The sequence below is a fragment of the Myxocyprinus asiaticus genome, chromosome 48 (genome assembly GCF_019703515.2).
Source record: "Myxocyprinus asiaticus isolate MX2 ecotype Aquarium Trade chromosome 48, UBuf_Myxa_2, whole genome shotgun sequence".
Taxonomy (NCBI): Eukaryota; Metazoa; Chordata; class Actinopteri; order Cypriniformes; family Catostomidae; genus Myxocyprinus; species Myxocyprinus asiaticus.
The window spans coordinates 6,681,672-6,702,289 of record NC_059391.1 but is presented as its reverse complement, the minus strand read 5'-3'; the positions used below and the strand labels follow the sequence as shown (position 1 = coordinate 6,702,289).

The window sequence follows — 20,618 nt, the reverse complement described above, 5'->3', positions numbered from 1 at the left end:
CATAATACTAAATTATTACTGGGACACGTCGGGTTGATTATAATAATGTAATGCTGAATTATCATTATTATTCTGATTATTAGATTTGTGTTATACAAAAGTAATATATTTCTGTCCTGTTTACTTCACCTTCACCCGTGGCTTTTATTTTGACACCGAAAGTCCTGTCATATTTACTTCAGCTTCATAAGGAGCTTTTATTGTGACACTGAAAAGGCAATGTGTATTTGACAGTTTACAATGTCCCACATTTCCTGGATCCCTGCAATTTCCTCCTTTTCTGTTATTCTGTGCTGCATTTGTAGATTTGTATATCTTGTAGCGGTTACTAATGTTTGGAATTGCGTGAATGCTTGAACCTGCATTACTTTGATGTCACAATGCACCTAAGCTGGTCTGAGAGCGCTGCTATGCACATGCACACAGATCAGCGTGTCACCGGTTTGTTCTGAATTGCACACAGACCATGTTATCTGTCATTAAATCACAGCCTTTTGTGGGTTAACAATCACTTATAACCAACTTGCCCTTTTGATGTTATTTTGATTAATTTTTCAGCCCTGAAGGATTGTGAAATTAGTCTACGGATGTGCTCTTTATGAAACTTAATGGCCAAATGAAAGCACAATAAAATAATCGCAATATTCACAATATTGGTCAGTTTTACATCGTCAGCAAAATTATCTCAGTTATATCGTTAATATTCGATATACAGCTGAAGTCGGAAGTTCACATAAACTTAGGTTGAAGTCATTAAACCTGATTTTTTAACCACTCCACAGATTTAATATTAGCAAACTATAGTTTTGGCAAGTCGTTTAGGACATTTACTTTGTGCATGACACGAGTAATTTTTCCAACAATTGTTTACAGACAGATTATTTCACTTTTAATTGACTATATCACAATTCCAGTGGTTCAGAAGTTTACATACACTAAGTTAACTGTGCCTTTAAGCAGCTTGGAAAATTCCAGAAAATTATGTCAAGCCTTTAGACAATTAGCCAATTAGCTTCTGACAGGAGGTATACTGAATTGGAGATGTACCTGTGGATGTATTTTAAGGCCTACCTTCAAACCTCTTTGCTTGACATCATGGGAAAATCAAAAGAAATCAGCCAAGACCTCAGAAAACAAATTGTGAACTTCTACAAGTCTGGTTCATCATTGGGAGCAATTTCCTAATGCCTGAAGGTACCACGTTCATCTGTACAAACAACAGTACACAAGAATATACATCATGGGACCACGCAGCCATCATAACACTCAGGAAGGAGACACATTCTGTCTCCTAGAGATGAATGTAGTTTGGTGCGAAAAGTGCAAATAAATCCCAGAACAACAACAAAGGACCTTGTGAAGATGCTGAAGGAAACAGGTAGACAAGTATCTATATCCACAGTAAAACGAGTCCTATATCGACATAACCTGAAAGGCTGCTCAGCAAGGAAGAAGCCAATGCTCCAAAACCGCAATAAAAAAGCCAGACTACAGTTTGCAAGTGCACATGGGGACAAAGATCTTACTTTTTGGATAAATTTCCTCTGGTCTGATGAAATAAAAATTTTAACTATTTGGCCATAATGACCATTGTTATGTTTGGAGGAAAAAGGGTGAGGCTTGCAAGCCGAAGAACACCTTCCCAACCGTGAAGCATGAGGGTGGCAGCATCATGTTGAGGGGGTGCTTTACTGCTGGAGGGACTGGTGCACTTCACAAAATAGATGGCATCATGAGGAAGGAAAATTATGTGGATATATTGAAGCAAAATCTCAAGACATCAGCCATGAAGTTAAAGCTCGGTCACAAATGGGTCTTCCAAATGGACACTGACCCCAAGCATACCTCCAAAGTTGTGGCAAAATGGCTTAACGACAGCAAAGTCAAGCTACTGGAGTGGACATTACAAAGCCCTGACCTCAATCCGATAGTAAATTTGTGGGCAGAAATTAAAAAGTGTGTGCGAGCAAGGAGGCCTACAACCCTGACTCCAGTTACACCAGTTCTGTCTGGAGGAATGGGCCAAAATTCCAGCAACTTATTGTGAGAAGCTTGTGGAAGGCTACCCAAAAGGTTTGACCCAAGTTAAACAATTTAAAGGCAATGCTACCAAATACTAACATATTGTATGTAAACTTCTGACCCAATGGGTATATGATTAAAGAAATAAAAGCTGAAATAAATCATTCTCACTACTATTATTCTGACGTTCACATTCTTAAAACAAAGTAGTGATCCTAACTGATCTAAGACAGGGAATGTTTTCTACGATTAAATGTCAGGAATTGTGAAAAACTGAGTTTAAATATATTTGGCTAAGGTGTATGTAAACTTCTGACTTCAACTGTATATTGCCCAGCCCTATGTGGGACCCAGTCAAGTTTATTATAATATAATACTGAATTATCATTATTATTTTGAGGAATTCTTTTTTTTTTTTTTTTTTTATATATACTGTTTACCTAACCCTCACCTGGAGATTTTATTTTGACACTGAAATTGCAGTGTGTAGTTTACGTTCCGCATCTGGTTAAAAGCTCACTGTCATCTCCAAATTTTCTGTTGTACTGTGTACTTTGTAGATTTGTATAATAACTTGTAGCGGTTACTAATGTTTGGAATTGTGTTAATACTTGAAAATGCAGGGGGGTTTTTTGTTTGTTTTTTTGGCACAAAAACAGTCATACATTTGTAAAACCTGATCATTTTCCACCCTAATTCTGACCCTCTGTCAGAGGAGAAGGTGCTGCTTCTCCTTTAAGACGACAGTAAACGCCCATTGTTATGATTGAGTCTCTGCTCTTGATTGACGTGCCATCTCACTGCTCACCGCTACTGGGCAGGGATATGGAGGTGATAAGGTAAAGTAGGCATTGATGTGTTGTTGTGGAGGCAGTCAGATACAAATGTCTACCACAGTGTGACATCACAATGTGGAGGAAGTAGAGAATGAGTTGTTTTGGCAGCTTGATTTCAACAAATGCTCTTTTTGCAGTGAGGAGGAAGTTTTGAGTTCTGAATCTTACAGTATGTTTTGATAGTATAATCACCTCTTATATGTCAAAAGATCAATGAAAAATGTATTCCTCATATCATGGGCCCTTTAAAATCATCACAATATTCTTAATATTGCTTAATTTTATATCATCAACAAAATCATCGCAATTATATTGTGAATATTCTATATATCGCCCAGCGCTAATATGGACCACTTTTATAATGTTATGAGAAGCGTGAACTTTCTGCAGATTTTCTCCATTTGTGCCCCACAGAAGAAAGAAAGTCATATGGGTTTGGAACATATAAAGTGAGGATGAGAAAAGGATGAAAGAATTCAAATTTTTGTGTGAACTATCCCTTTAACCCTCAAGTGGTGTTCCGGTCATTTTGATCCCATTAACAATTTTCTTTTATTTTTTTCAGTAAAAAAAAAACAAAAAAAACATTTGCAATTGGATTAAAATCCCATGACTTTGTACACAGGGCATCTGAATATGCAAACCATGTACATTTCAAGATCTACACTCATATTATGTCGTGTTTTGGCTCGTTTGAATCAGGATTGTCTGCTATAAGTTATAATATGCCATTTTCCATGTTATGTGTAAGTGTTCAGCAAATTATAAAGCATTTTTTAAGAATTGATCGGATCAGCTGTATGCATTGTAAATTTGAGATTCTACGTTTTTGAATGAAACCTATTTTGTGTAGATCAAGCGAGTGGTTATTCATTTATTAAATATTTATTAGTTTTTCACAGGGAGTGCAGTCCCAGTGCAATGAGAACTAATCAATATACTGAACATTTTTTAAGTAAAAAAAAAAAAACAAAAAAAAACTGTTATAATTACTAGAAAAGAAGTTCAAAAAGCTCTCATGCAATGTCCATTGATAATCTATACAATATGTGAGATTTACAAACAATTTTAGAGGGCCGGTCATTTTTGACCGGGAACACAAAAGGTGTTAGTACAAAAGAATATAACACAAGGGTTTCCTTCTAATATCAGGAAAATGTTAAAGTGTCTTTCTTTTGGTTTTATGGGTATATCTGCTTTCAAAGGGTAACCTCTAATGTGCTTCCAACTGACAAAACTAAACAGGATGTCATTGGGATGTAATCATAATATCATTAACATATACACTCTAATGAAAACAGAATGATTCAGGAGAAGGGAAATGGCTCAGAAGAGACAGACGGGAGATGTTGTGCATCTAGGAAAAGTCAAATAGGAGGACAAAATGAGAAATCAAAAAAGGAAATGGTGATTACCTCGCTATCCTGTGTGATCTGCACCTGTTCACCCTGTGGCACCTGTGCAATGTGAAGGTGTCCCTGTGGGATCTACAAATGACAAAAGCAGAATATACTGCATATATATTATGTATAAATAACAAAGAAGTCCTGTCCACTGATAGCTATACAAATATATCTATCGTGGTATCAACGGTACAGCAAAATCTACCGGTTGACACATTTCAACTGTTATACAGCGTCATACTGCCCATCCTTAACATGATTAATCTGAAATAATTCAAAAATCTTTAATTTAAAAAAAGGAAAATATATGTAGGCCCTTAAGCATCTCTAAAGAGGTTTTATTTGTGCATGTTCCAGCTCTTTGTGTTTGTTATGACAAATAAGAAGAACTACGAAAGCACAAAATCAGACTAAGATGTTAAGACAAAGTCCCTTTGCTCATTAAACTTGTACGACAGATCTGTTTAACAGTTTGTTTAAAGAAGGCTAATTTACAGTTGGACACAATAAACGTTAAAAATAAATTGTGACCTTCAACAGTTTATAATGGATCAGTGTGTTTAGTTTTCTCACTACTGCCTTCCTCCATCTATCTCTTTCTGTCTGTCGAAAATGTTAAGGCCTGTTCTGTGTGATGCAACAAAACTTCACACACAAACACACACACACACACACACACACACACACACACACAACTTTAAGCATATTTGAAAGAAACTGTTATTATCATTCTTGAAAAAGAAAAGTCCACATATACACAATAAGCATAGATGACTAGCTAAAATTAAACTAATACTTAGTCACTTTCCTGGAATGAAATTATAAACATTTAAATACTGTGATATTGAAATATATCATGTTGAGTACCATACTGGGTCACACATTGTATTACTGTGCATTTGCATAAAGTCTGTTCAACTTTGTTGCATAGCCACAGTTGTCGTTTCTCAAGTTATCTCATTATTCATTGATGTTGCTTAGATGTTAACAGTGACTAAATGTTTTTCAGTAAAATTAGCTATTCAACAACAATGGCCAAAGTTTATTAAGTGCATCATGGATGAATCCTGAATGAATTTTTGTTCTTGACACTGTTAATTAAAAAAAAAAAAACTGTGTTGCTCAGTAGTTCAGTATTGAAGTGTAAATAGAAAGTGTTAATCACTTATAATGTGAAGTGTTCCCAAACATTTGATATTTTTTGGCTGTTTTTGCTCATCAGCGATATTGACCCACAATTACCGTACAGCAATACCGAAAGATGAAAGGTTGAATTTAGGAAAGTTAATAACAAACTTAACTGATCAAGTCTCAAAAAGAGTGTCATCATCTGCTGTTTTTGACAGGCTAAAATGATTGATTATGTGCAAATAACGATTGTACAAAAACGATGAAAGATGAAAAAGTCTAATTTAGGAAAGTTTATAACAAACTTACTCAAGTGATCATTTAAACCCTAAAAAGATCATGTCATTGCCATTTTTGACAGGCTAAAATAATCGATTATGCGCAAGTTACAACTATACATTAATAACGAAATATGAAAATTATAATTTAGGAATGTTTATAACAAACTTACTCAAATGATCATTCAAGCCCTAAAAAGAGCAACAAGTCATAGCTTGTCATTTTTTAAAGTTAAAATTATCGATTGTGCGCAAGTTACAATTGTACAATAATTACAAATGAATAAAAGTCTAATTTAGGAAATTTTACAATGAAGTTACTCAAACAATCATTCGAGCCCTAAAAAGAGCAAGTCATTGCCGTTTTTGACAGGCTAAAATTATCAGTTAAGTTCAAGTGACAATCGTACAAAAATTAAATTTAGTAGTGTTACTCAAGTGATCCTTCGAGTTTGCACAAGTTACGTTCATATACGAATTACAAAAGCTGAAAAGTCTTTAAAGTTTACAATGAAACTACTCAAACAAGTCATTGCCATTTTTGACAGGCCAAATTAATCGATTATGTGCAAGATACGACTGTACAATAATAACGACAGATGGAAAGTATAATTTGGGAAAGTTTATAACACTACTACTCAAGAGATCATTCGAGTCCTAAAAAGGGCAAGTCATTATTTATTACTGTATTAAACGTCTAAAATTATCGGTTATGCTCAAGTTAATATCGTACAGTAACGAAAGATGAAGTCAAATTTATGAAAGTTTATAACTAACTTACTCAAGTGATCTTTCGAACACTTAAAAGGGCATGTCACTGTTTGCTGTATTTGAGGGCTAAAATAATTGATTATGTGCAAGTTAAGATCGAATAGTAACAAAATTTTAAAGCCTAATTTATAAAAGTTTACAACAAACTTAAGTAATCTTCAGAACACTAAAAAGGGCATGTCACGGTTTGCTGTATTTGATGGCTAAAATAATCGATTACTGTACGTGGAAGTTAACATCATTTAGTAACAAATGATGAAAAATCAAATTTAGTAAATTTATAATAAACTTACTACACAAGTTATCTTTTGAGCCCTAAAAAGCGCATGTCACTATTTGTTGTAGTTGACAGCTAAAAGAATAAATTATGCGCAAGTTACGTTTGTGTAATATTAACGAAAGATGATAAGTCTAATTTAGGAAAGTTTATAACGAACTTACAACTCAAATAATCTATCAAGCCCTAAAAAGGGCATGTAACTGTTTGCTGTAACTGATGGCTAAAATGATTGATTATGTGCAAGTCACAATCGTACAGTAAAGAAAAGTCAAAGTTTAGCAAAGTTTATAATAAACATACTTAAGTAAACTTTTGAGCCCTAAAAAGAGCATTAAGTCATTGTTCGTTGTATTTGACTAAATTATGACTTTTGCACAAATTACGATTGTACAATAATAACAAAATACGAAATGTATAATTTATGAAAGTTTATAAGGAACTTACTACTCAAGTGATCTTTTGAGCCCTAAAAATAGCGCTGTATTTGGTGGCTAAAAAAATCTAATATTCACAAGTAACAATCATACAGTAATAACGAAAGATGAAAAGTCTAATTTAGAAAAGTTACCCTAAAAACCCTAAAAATAAGAGCACTGAGTCACTGTTTGCAGTTTTTGACAGGCTAAAATGATCTATTATGCGCAAGTAATGAAAATGGAACATTTGAGCAGTCAACGGACTTGACAAAGCTGACTATTGAGTTGCTTCCTCTGAGAATACAACAGCTATAATAGTTCGGTTCAGAGATATGTTACACAAACAACACAATACAGATCCGATTCTTATTCTGACAGACGCCAAGAACTCCTCCGTGGAATTAACTCTCTGGATTGTACATTGTGTATACGAGTTTTGATTGTGCTGTCACAATGTATGCAGATTAAGCTTCAGATGGTTAGTGAATTGTATATGTAGCAGTGGAGATGACCTCACACAGCTGTTAAAGTCAGAGATCATGTTCAGGCTCTCAAAAGGGAGCACATGGTTTGGCAGAGCGGAAATTCTCTAATAGAGCTCCATTAAACACTTGCAAGGGACTTCCTCTGAGTAATTATTCACACAAAGGACAAAGATTAGGGCAACCCAGACCCTCTTACAAAGATGAGATGTTGATGTTGTTGGAAGATGTTGGAGTGTGTTGTCAGTTCATCTTAGTGAAATGATTGTGTGTGTAAAGTATATATTTAGAGTCAACATGTGTGGTCTTGCAAGTGTGTGAATTAAACAATATTTTTCATCTTCGGCAAATTAAAAAAAAAATTGGGTGGTTTGCACCGGCAAAACTCACTGTGATGCAACAGTGTTGTGGGAAGTTGCCTGGACTTTGCTATCTGATGGCTAGGGTGTTCTGTGTGGATGCCAGTTGCTAAGGTGTTTTAGGTGGTTTTTGGCATGTTGCTATGTGGTTGCTAAGGTGTTCTGAGTTGTTTTTAGTACTATGTGGTTGCTAAAATTTTCTGGGAGGTTTTTGGCATGCTGCTTTGTGACTGCTTAGGTGTTCTGAGTGGCTTTTGGCATGTTACTATGTAGTTGCTAAGGTATTCTGAGTGGTTTTGGCACATTGTTATGCTGTTGCTAAGGTGTTTTTAGTGGTTTTTGGCATGTTGTTATGCTGTTGCTAAGGGGTTCTGGGTGGTTGCTAAGTGGTTGTTTGTCTTTCAAGTACTTGGGGCAGGTTGTATTAAACTGTTTTTGACTAGTCTTACAAGTTAGTTGTCTAAAATTTTGATCTTAACTTTTTCAGTCAGTTGCATAAAAACATAGATCTTTCTAATTTAAGACCGAAATGTAAGACAGTAGACACCTAAAGTGCATTCCAATCCGCAGGGTCCCTACGCAGTGTTCACTGCTCCCTACTCACTGAGCATGGGATATCGGTTGAAGTCCACTTCACTTGACAAAATTTGTTCACTTGGAATACCCTGCAACGTCATCAAACCCAGACAACGCTTGAGTCGCGCTGATCATGGGGTTCAAGTAAGATGCCACAAAAACTTGTGTAAATACATATAAATGTACAATAAATAAACATACATCCATATATATATATATATATATATATATATACACATATATAAATTAACATAACACATCCAATGTATATTTATAAAAATGTATTGTTATAATTTTTATAACATTTTGGGTCACTTACGACTCGTGACCCGTAAGTTAAATGACTGTTGCTGATTAATTAAAAAAAGTATTTTTTAATTAAAAAAATAACCACATGTTATGTGGTTATTTTATAATATGTGTGACTACTTAATTGTTATTTGACCTATTGTCATGATAATGTATGTAACGGTCACATCTCGTGCACTTTGCACTCGAGCACAACCGCATAGAAAACACACCTGTAAATTAAGATTATTTTAAATGACAGCGTCTCAAACTCCTTTCGTTTATTTGATTTTAGTAATTATTTTAGACAAGCTACGTCAGTACTCTGCTCGTTCACAATGACTGGTGGGTAAATTTCCCTCTCCACTTCCTGTGAAGTGATGTATCGATGTAAACTTATTCCATATGCTGTTTGAAGTGCCCTTCCAACTGAACATAAACGTTCCCTTCGGATTGGAATCTCCCTTAAGATGGCTGAATACTGTGTCAAGTCCACTTCGGAGGACCCTAATGGTCGATTGGAACGCACCTCTAGGCTAACTTTTGTTTACATTCCATGTTGCCATGGAAAATAACTGTCAGATGAGCCAGTGGGGGCTTCAGTTGAGACTTTATAGAAGATTTTACTTCTATGATGGTAACACAATTCATTAAGTTTTTTTTTTATTATCTGGGTTAAAATCATTAAATTTGTTCATTACAATTGATTTTGAAGCATTGCATTCTTCTAACAGGCAAATATTTTCAGCAAAGGTAAACTGTGTTTGAGCGCCCATTGTCGGCCATTTTATTAAGCTGTTCAGTGTCTTAATTTTCCCACAATGCAGTGCAAATTAGACTGTCTTATTAAAGACAACTGTGAGCTTGTTTTTTGCAGCAATCTTTCTATGGCATCTTTAGCTAGTCAGACTACTTGTTAGAAAAAGTCTTTAGTTAATGGCTGTGTTTATGCAATTGGCCCCTGATCTGAATCATTCAGACTGAGATGCATTCCAAAAAGTCTGTTCGTAGCGCAAATTTGCACAATGAGTAGGGGTTAAATACCAAACAGGTAATAGTCTGTATAATCTGTATATATATGTGTTTAAGTGTGTTTGTTTGTGTGAGTTACCCACTTAGATGGCAACAAGATGATACTCACAACTTGCACCTGCCCGTCTTCTCCAATACGGTGGATCTGGACTTGTTGTGCAGCACCAGCCAGGGCGTAGTGCAAGGCCTGCTGTGTAGAGGTCTCGATAGCCGACGTCTCAGCTGCCGAGACTCCATCTGCTCAAAAATACAATTAAACAAGATTATAAAACAGTCCGACTATGTGGGTCAAACCAGAAACTAGAGAGAGTAGGTCAAACTGTGGCAAACAACTGGTTTCAATAACAGAGGATCCTCAATTGTAACTGCCCAAAACACACACACTAAAGCGAGACGGAGATAAAGAGCAAAAGAAAGGGCGAAAGACCACAGTCTGTTCTCACTCATGACAAATGTTAGGTTTTGTAGTTATCAGACAAACACTCACTCACGTACACAACCTCAGGGCACAGAGTTTGTACGCATTCGAGTAAACGTGAACCCAAACAAATGCAGAAGAGAAACATACGGTAAACAAGGCACTCACAGACATGGAGAAACTGAAATGTTTGCATACACACCCTGAATTTGAGGAAAATCCCTTCCGACTGCTCTTGGACTTGTTCCAGTGCATCTGCCAGATTAGAGTTCGTTTATACAACGCAAATGCTCTCAAAATACACAACAAGAGCTCTCGACCTAGCAGCCCAAATACTGTTGTGCCCTAAAACTGAACGTAAACCTGACCCCTTAGTCTAAACAATGAATATTACCGACACACACTGCAACAGCCCAAACACATTAAATACACAGACTCACCGCGGTTCTGATTAAAGGTCGTCAAGTTGTCGCTGCCCAAAAAATTGCGGGTATTCATTTACGAGCTTAAGTGATTTTAAATCATGGTGAAAGGCATATTTGGAGGCTAATGTTTCCTAGAGGAAAAAGTACACAACATGACACTGCCACTCTGTTTAGTTTTCCCAGACGGAACGCAATCTGATGATCTGTTCCCTTGCTCGCGGCTGAAAACTATACAAGATTCAATTTTATGCACCTTAAAGACTCATCTCCAGACCAATTTGTCCGTTAACTCACCAGTTTTCTCTTCTTGGCTGATATTGAGTTTAGCATGCCCAAAGAAAAAAAAAAAATTATTGTGTCTGATAATGATACAAGGATACCTAAAAATACAGTATGGTAATGTTTGTGAACGAAGATTGATGATTGACCGAAATATCGCTGCTAATTAAATACACAGAATTCGGTCATATTCGGGGCCTAGCGGTAAGCACACATACTAAAAAAACATGGCACTGGTAATGTGTCAACAAAGACACTTGTTTGACCGAAACGTCACAACTTATTATATATACACAATTTTGTCGGACGTGCAGATTCATAGCTAGCACAAGAGATTAAAAAATGGAATGGCAATTTGTGCAAACGAAGACTGTCATTTGACAGAAACGTTGCTACTTATTAAACACAATTTTGTCGAATCTGTAGCTTAGTAATTAGCACACGTTTCAAAAACAAGGTATGGTAATGTGTGCCCACGAATAAGATCAATGGCAAAAACATGACATTGATGATGTGTGAACGAAGATGTTCGTTTGACTGAAATGTCGCTGCTTAATGGATACATGAAATTTTGTAAGATAATCAGCAGTTAGCACACATGCATACAAACATGGTATTGGTAAAGTTAGCAAAAGATGCTCATTTGACGAAAACTTTTCTCGTAAAAAATACACAATTTGGTTGCATCTGTAGCTTAGAAGTTGCCACATGTAATTAAAAACACGATAATAAGTGCAAACGAAGATGTTCCTTTGACCGAAGCACAGCTGCTTTTTATATATACATAATTTTATCTGATCTGCAGCTTAGCAATTAGCACACCACAATAAAAACTTGGTATTGGTAATCTGAGTGAACGAAAATGCTTATTTGACTGAAATGTTGCTGCTTTCTGAATACATGGAATTTTGTAAGATAATCAGCATTTAGCACACATGCTAAAATGAGTAGTGATGGGGAGTCAACTCTGACTCGTCCAAGAATAGGACATGAACTTTACAAACAGGACATTGTGATCGGTTCCGAAGAACGCCAATTAATTATTTTAAGCCAATCACATTCTTTACAAATACCTGTCGGTTGGTGGGACACTCATTCATCATGTGCGTTTGTGCAAAAAAAAAAAAAGAGGGTGTGACAGATTTTAAAACTTTCAGAAGTTTGTGTAGTATTACATCAAAGCTTAAAAGCTGCCGTTTTTACATTTTCACCATACATTCCATAAAAAAGTGATTTCACGTACCATACTGTACGTTCCATTTAAAAACAACAGTCCAAATTAATTATTTTCTTATTTGATTACATCTCCATACTATGCCTATTGATAATTATTGAAGTGAATCCAGCAAGAATATATGCATGATTTGTTTTTCCATCGGCATGGACTCCATCTAGAGTTAGCTTCTCCCGTCACACTAACAGTTAGGGTTTTGGATTCGGGTAGGAGAAACTGACCAGTTACGGAAAAACTTCAACTTTATCACAGAGTAGCAATAAGACGCAGTAAGCTGTGGAGTGAGCGAGCTATATACGAGTGAAAATTAACAATGATTTTTATCATTCCGTTGATTTTTCGCTCATGCCTGACAAACAATTTTGGTTGGGCGGGAGGGGGTGAATATGCCACTTGGGAAGGCACTAATGGCACCCCTGGTGATGGCCCTGAATTTCGACACTATCCTGATTAAAAATAATCAGACTCCAACGGGGAGTCGGGAATCGGAGTCGACTACAGAAAATTCAAAATCAAACACCCCTAAAAGTGAGCGAACGAAGATGCTCATTTGACGAAAACGTAAAATCTTTAAAAATACCCAATTTTGCCGGATCTGTAGCTTAGTATTTACTCCATGTATTTAAAAACATGATATGGTAATTGTGCAAACGAAAATAATCGTTTGACGGAAAAACCCCTGCTTATTAAATATACACAATTGTCTCTGATCTGCAGCTTAGCAGTTAGCACACCAAAATAAAAAACTTGGTATTGGTGATGTGTGCGAACGAAGACACTCATTTGACCGATACATCGTTACTTATTAAATATAGGCAATTTTGTCAGATTTGTAGCTTAGCAGTTAGTGAACACGATTAAAAACATGGTATGGTAATTTGTGCAAACAAAGATGGCCATTTGACCGAAACATCGCCTGTGCATTAAATATACACAATTTTGTCGGATCTGTAGCTTAGTAGTTAGCACAGGTGATTAAAAACATGGCTATTTGTGCAAACAAAGACAGTCGTTTGACTGAAATGTCGCTACTCATTAAATATACACAATTTTCTCTGATCTGTAGCTTAGCAGTTAGCCGTAGCTTAGCAGTCAACGATTAAAAACTTGGTATTGGTAATCTGTGTAAACGAATACACTCGTTTGACCAAAACGTTGCAACTTATTAAATATACTTAATTTAGCTTAGCAGTAAATGCACACGATTAAAAACAGGGTAAGGTAATTTGTGGAATGAAGACGGTTGTTTGACCGAAACATCGCTGCTTTTTAAATACATAGAATTCTGTCGGATAATTAGCAGTTAGCACACATGCTTAAAAACATGGTATGGTCATTTGATCGAACAAAGACGGTCATTTGACTGCATCATTGCTTTTTATTTATACACAATATTGTCAGATTTGTAGTTTAGTGGTTAGTCACATTATTATAGACATACTACAGTAATGTGTGCAAAAAAAGAGCTAAGGCATTTACACTTTTGGCAGAAATCAACTGACAAATGGCTTACTTACAGTTGACTCTGCACATTAAATAGATTTAATGTAATGTAATATGAGAAAGTATTTTAACATTAAATACATTACACACCTTTAAAAATGGCAAAAAGCAAAAAAAATATAAATATGCACAAGTTTGCAAACAACAGCATCATGGAAAATGTATTTTCCCAGTTGCCTACGCATGTTCATGTGTGCAAGCATATCGTCATAAATGAGTAGGCCTATTTCCCATTCGCAATGCTTTGTTTGTTGTACAGCTCAGGCTACATGTTCCTCTTGCCCTGGTTCTGGCTTTAAAAAAGGCCAAGCACCAGGTGGCTTGTTCGTAAACTAATAGTTCAAGCTATCACACAGGGAGGCCATTTACAGCTGAACAGAGACAACTGAAGGAGGTGAAGCAATCATAAATCTGTGGACCATTGTGGTGGACAATACAGGATATTTGGGTTAATCCGAAGTGGGTCAGAGGTGAAGGCCTGTGGATTTCGGAGAGGAAGTGAAAGGACGTGAGGCGTTGTCCTGAGATTAGAACCATCTGTTACTTGTGGAAGCATCATTCACAAAGTCTTTCTCTCACACACAGACATAAAAGTGTGCAAATAAACATACGGGGGTTCATGTGTACACAATGTACACATGTGTTTTGCGCAAATGGACATACAATCAGACGAACATGCAATGCATATACATAGCTAATTCAATGCGAAACTAGCACACCTACAAATCTGTTCTCTCACTCGCACACATTTGCTAACACTCACTCTCAGCATATGTTTATATTCAATTACTCTTTAGAACACAAACCAGCTGGAGCCTAGTCACTTAGGTGCTTTCACACATACAGCGATCTGCAGCGACAAAGTGACCTGAAGTCACTGAAGTGATTTCCTGCAACCTGAGTGATATACTGTAAACTGTAAACATTTCTGCATGTGTGAACATAGCATTAGCATCCAAATCAAAGAGAGAGACATATAACCCATACTTTGACTGGCAAGGGTGCACTGGTCTGTACCTGAGCTGTTCTGCGAGGCAGGAGTCCGTCGGGAGAAACTTTTGACGGCAAGACTTTGTCCCCTTTGCTTCCGACGCCAGGCGGTGCGACACTTGGAATCGATGCTTTGCTTGATGCGATACCAGTCCGACTCAGTAATAGTGAACTTGTGGAACAGGTGACCTGGTTGCAGATGCACATACAGAGACACCAGGAACAGTGAAATAATAATCAAATCAGTCACAGCTTTGAAAAAGGGGAAAAAACGCTGATGTAATGATATTTAGTCATGCAATTATGCTGCAAACAAAAAAGTATTTGCACTTTGCAGCAACAATAAACAACAACAACAACAGTAATAGCAGCAAGACAATTTGCTCTTTAAGAGCATCTACCACTAACCAGTGCAGGGCTAAACAGCTGGCCAGATGGCCCAGGGCCAATGTGGGAGAGTTTTGGGCAATATCTCTTGGTGTCTATTGAATGATGAAGACAACAACAGAATGGCACATGATGTTGGTGGTTTCTTTACATGTTGGCCTTACCTAGTGTCAAACAGCGAAGCTTGTTTGTGCAGAACAGTTCGTAACAATTCGCGATGGAGGTATGCATAATTATGCATACCAGCTCATTTCTTGACTCAGAACATTAGCGCATTACTTATGGCATGCTGCATGAATTGACCTACATATGGATGTGACACCAGATTTGCTGTGAATGAGAGGAGGTGAGACACTTCTAATTAGATCATTTGGGGAAAATATTTCTGGTCAGACAAACACGGTGCCAAGGCTGAAGAACAACCGCAGCTGAGTTATATGAAGACTGAATCTATTTGAATTAGAAATAGCAGAACTGAGATTCATTAAATTAGCTCAAATAAACTAAACTGATAAGATCAAAGATATGATCTTAAACATATCTAAGCAAAGGCATTGTCTGTTTGCCTGAATCATAGTCTACAAATTCCAATTCATCTCAGAAAACTGAAAGGAAGGAGGCTCAGAAAGAAGGAAGGAAGGAAGGAAGGAAGGAATCTTAGAAGGAAAGGAAGCTCAGAAAGAAGGAAACTTGAAAGTAAAGAAACTCGAAATGAAGGAAGGAAGGAAGGAATCTTAGAAGGAAAGGAAGGATGCTCAGAAAGAAGAAAATTTGAAAGAAAGTAAAGAAACCTGAAAGGAAGGAATCTCAGAAGGAAGTAAGGACACTTAGAAAGAAGGAAAGGAGAAAAACCAGAAGGAAGGAAGCGAGAAATCTCGGGAGGAAAGTAAGGTAGCTTAGAAAGAAGTAAGGAAACTTGAAAGGAAGTATAAATCAGAAGGAAGTAAGGAAGCTCATGAGGGAAAATAGGATGCTCAAAAAGACTTAAGGAAACTTGAAATGAAGAAAGGAAGCTTGGAAGGAAGGAAGGAATCTTGGGAGTACAGTAAGGAAGCTCAGAAATAAGAAAACTTGAAAGAAAGTAAAAGAAACTCAAATGGAAGGAAACTCGAAAAGGAAGTAGGGAAACAAGATAAGTAGGTAGGTTCCTCTTGTGCTGTGTTTATCTGTGTAAATCCGTATGTAAATCTGTGTTTTTCCCCTTTAAACATTCTTTTTCTCAATTATCGTGCAGTATGAAAGAAGTTCATAAAACAAACAAAACAAAGTTATACGTTTCAACAATCAAACAAGGTTATACATCCCAATAAATAAAAAAAAATCAGATTACATCTTTAGCCACTGGCTATTTCATGTTGGGTCATTGTAACTTACATCGAATGCCGTAGATCATGAGTGGGTCCAGCTGTTTCTTGCCGTGTTTGCCCAGGCCGGAGAGGTTGGAGACGGCTTGCACTTCGCGGTGGAAAAGGTAGTCGAGCAGTGTCAGGGCCATCTTCTCTGCTGTGCGACAGTTAGTGCTGATGTGCAGCATGTCGGCAGGAGACACCGGGCAGCGTACACGCATCTCTGGATTGTTTTCGTCACCCAGCCACGTCCCTGTTGGGTAGTCCTCTATAAAGACAGGAGAAAGATTAACTGGTTACTGAGGAAGCTGAGTGTACGATTGAACTGTTGAAAGGCTCAGTGTACAAGATAGGAAGTGCAATAACAACAATTCAAACATACACCTTAGCGTCCCCATTAAGTATTAAACATTGTTGTTGTGAATTCGGCTGTTTTAAATAGACCAACGAGGTAACGTTATTTTGCTGGCTGACAAGTTTCAGGACTGGGGAGACCAAATGTAGTAGGCTAAAAAACGGCCATGATTTTGAACCATATTAGTCAGCATCTAAATTAAATATTTGAGTGGACGCATCCCTCTCAATATCTTTGGTGGTTATGGCCCTGAATTCTCATGCACTGAAACGCCAGGTCATACGACACTCACAGTTAATGCAAGAGTGACCCCTAGTGGCCATCACTGGTTTACAAACAAAAACTTGGAGCATTACTGGTTCCAAATATGCTGTCTTTATTTGGATAGAAATGTTGGCTTGGTTGAAAATGTTGAAGCTATTTTCAATATGTCCTATACAAATACCAGTGTGTGGACAGTTACATTTCCTTGTCACATAAATTGTTCATATCCAGGAATGCTTTCTCATTATCAGTACTCTCAAGAAAAAATATTGTGAATATTGAGCATATTTTGCATTTGAAGTTATTTTAATTTATCTTTCGCTAAAATATTTGTATTTTCAGTACATGCCAAACAGTACTTTGCTTATACAGTGGCCTCAAAAAGAATTGGGACACTTAAGCATTAGATAAAGAAGCACAGCACAAGCACACTTTTCAAGCAAAACATTTGAACAATAGTTTGTGAAGTTCAAAATTATAAAACAATACCTGTTCAAAATAAAGACAAAAGCTATTTGGACACTTTCTGGTTGTCAAACATTAGAGAAACATGTCCATAGTTAATGTGATTAACTACACCTGTGGTTACTTTATATCCAATAAAAACACACACAATTACACCAGTTGATTTAAAGCAAATTCCAAGTTGCAATAATGGCTCCAAAACACAAATTAGGTCATAATTTATTTTTTTATTTATTATTTTTATTTATTTTTTTAAGTCATATAGGTTTGTAACAATATAAGCTTGACTAAATGATTACAGAATTTTCATTTTTGAGTGAACTATCCCTTTAAATATTTGGGAAAGGAAGGACAATTGGGGAAAATTTGGCACAACAAATTACATTCCCTGACAAAATATCATAACGAACAGCTGCAAATTCAAATGAATATTTATAGAGCAGTCTTTGAACTAACCAAGCTGACCCAGACGCCACTTGAAAACAACCCAGTCAACAAAGAAGAAAAGCAAAAGCAGAAGTTAAGCAATCAAAACAAAGCATTTAATCCCAGATCTCCTCTAGACCGAAGACATGGCCCCAAATCACAGACAGCCAGATGTCTTACACCAGAAACAGGGGTTGTTGACATCACGTGACATGCATTTTTATGTGTCCAGGGAGTAGCCTATGATATACCTAGAAAGTAGTGAATTGTCAAAACATATGGTCATTTTGTCTTTAACTATCTTTATTTAAGAATACAGGAATTTGCTAAAGTAAAAGGCGAGACTATTCAGCACTTTGAATAAAATTAGGAAAATATGTTGGTGGCATATTACAATAAGGTTCTATTCGTTAACATTAGTAAATGCATTAGGTGTCATGAACCAACAAAGAACAATACTGTGGTAGTGGGGGCATGGTTGAGCGCCGATTTATGAATAGAGAGCAAGATCAGGAGATGGGAACAGTAAAGATCATCACCTGTCATTGATTGTCTCTAACAGCTGTTTGTCACTGCAGTGAGAGTGGAGACAGTTTAAAGAGCGAGCCAGATGCCAGTGGAGGGAGAGAGAAAGCTGCAAGGAGCAAAGTGTTCACGTGTGCAATTATTATGTTGTGCTGAAAAGCATTATTTGAGTTTGTGTGACCCTGAAAAGTGTGGGAAAATAAAGCCCCCTTTGAGTTGGATCTTGTCGTCTCCCGCTTCCTCCTTTCCACGAGAACTAAGAATTTTGATACACTGGTGCCAAAACCTGGGACTAGAGGAAGAACGCCACCATGTCTCACCTCTGGAGGACATAACCGAGACCCTTGCCAGCATCCACCAGACACAGCATCAGGCCCTCCTCGAGCTGTGCACGGAGGAAGAGCAGTGGTTCATCGCGCTGCTCCAAGCCCAAGCGGAGGATCAGCAGGTGCTCCGGAGCTTGCTGCCCCAAGAGGGGGCTGCCGCCGTGACCCCGGACCCCGTAACCACCCCGCAGATGATCCCGAAGCCTTCCTGGAAATTTGTATGGATTTCCTGTAATTTCCTGTAACAAGGTACCTTGGTGTGTGGTTTGTAATGCGCTGGCTGTGGAGGCGGAGCCAGGACTGTCTACATCACCTCCATGGCAGGATGATGTACGGGAGGGGGAAGCCTCAGCTTCCCCAGCCCTTAGAGGATTCCCCGCAGGGGATTTCCCTCTGGAGCAGACGCGAGATGAAACCCTTAGGCACGCCTTTGACCAAGTGAAAGTAATTGATGGTCAATGTCTTCAGCCAGACACTGCACTCGCATATCTGTACTTTTCGATTACAAATGATCGGTTGTATCGTATGTATCGTATGCCTGTATGCAGGACACTCAGACAAAAGAAGATACAACCCAGTTGTGATACCGAAGAGCCGTCGGGAAATGCTATTCCAGACAGCTCATCATATTCCGATGGCAGGTCACTTAGGGCAGGAAAAGACACTGAATCGCCTAATGGCCTGTTTCTATTGGCCAGGAATTCACGGGGATGTTCACAGGTGGTGTGCGGCATGCCGTGAATGTCAGCTGGTAACTCCACCGGCCACGGCAAGAGCTCATCTGGCATTAGAGCGGACGGCATGCAGACATCGCTTTGTGTTGGTTCTGGTGGACTACGCAACATGATATCTGGAAGGAGTGCCCCTACGCAACATTTCAGCACAGTGTTGCGGAGGCACTCTTCAGAATATTCTCCCGAGTGGGTATTCTGAAAGAAATCCTCACTGATAAGGGCACTACTTTCATGTCACGTGCACTATGTGAGCTGTACGAATTATTAGGTATTAAATTGATTCAGACAAGTGTGTACCACCGACAAACGGACGGCTTGTTCGAACAGTTTAATCAAACCTCGATAAACATGATTCGTAAGTTCGTGCACAAAGATGCTCGGAATTGGGATAAGTGGCTTGAACCCCTGTTATTCGCAGTTTGAGAGGTCCCACAAGCCTCCACTGGGTTCTCCCTGTTTGAATTATTGTATGGGCATAAGCCTAGTGGTGTCTTAGATGTCGTGAGGGAAAATTTGGAGGAGGGACCTTCGAACAGCAAAAAATAAATTCAATACGTTCTTGACCTGAGAGAAAAACTCCACACATTGGGGCAGCTATCACAGGAGAATTTGCTACAGGCTCAAGAACGTCAGTCCCAGCTGTATAACAGGGGAGCTCGACTATGGGAATTTGCACAGGGAGATAAAGTCCTTGTATTACTACCCACATCAAGCTCTAAATTACTCGCAAAGTGGCAAGGGCCCTTTGAGGTCACACTGTGAGTCGGGGAAGTCGATTATGAGGTTAAACGAATGGATAGGGACAGAGCAAGGCAAATTTATCACCTCAACATCTTAAAACCATGGAGGGAGGCGGTCCCCATCTCCTTGGCAATGTTGGTTCCAGAGAGGGAGGAGCTCATGCCGTAGGTGAACTTAAAAGCCAATTGAGGCACCCCGGTCACTTGCGGAGACCACCTCTCACCGTCACAAGTCACGGATGTGGCCCAGTTGCAAAGAGAATTCTCTGACGTGTTCTCACCTCTTCCCGGTCATACAAACCTCATAAAACATTACATCGAAATAACCCC

The 20,618-nt window shown here is 37.9% G+C and overlaps 1 protein-coding gene across 6 annotated transcripts in view; it reads right to left on the bottom strand.

Moving 5' to 3' along the window:
* Window positions 1-20,618, bottom strand: part of LOC127437079 (protein BANP-like) — a 103,811-nt gene that overhangs the window by 59,896 nt on the left and 23,297 nt on the right. For 4 of the 6 annotated variants that reach the window (XM_051691726.1, XM_051691729.1, XM_051691727.1 and 1 more), the window contains 4 exons: window positions 16,482-16,721; window positions 14,748-14,909; window positions 9,981-10,108; window positions 4,274-4,345 (listed from right to left, as the gene is read on the bottom strand). In XM_051691726.1, coding sequence (XP_051547686.1) covers window positions 4,274-4,345; window positions 9,981-10,108; window positions 14,748-14,909; window positions 16,482-16,721 — 602 coding nt within the window. Of the gene's footprint in view, window positions 1-4,273; window positions 4,346-9,980; window positions 10,109-14,747; window positions 14,910-15,128; window positions 15,203-16,481; window positions 16,722-20,618 lie in introns of all 6 variants that reach the window. The other 2 variants (XM_051691731.1, XM_051691730.1) reach the window with 1 other exon arrangement.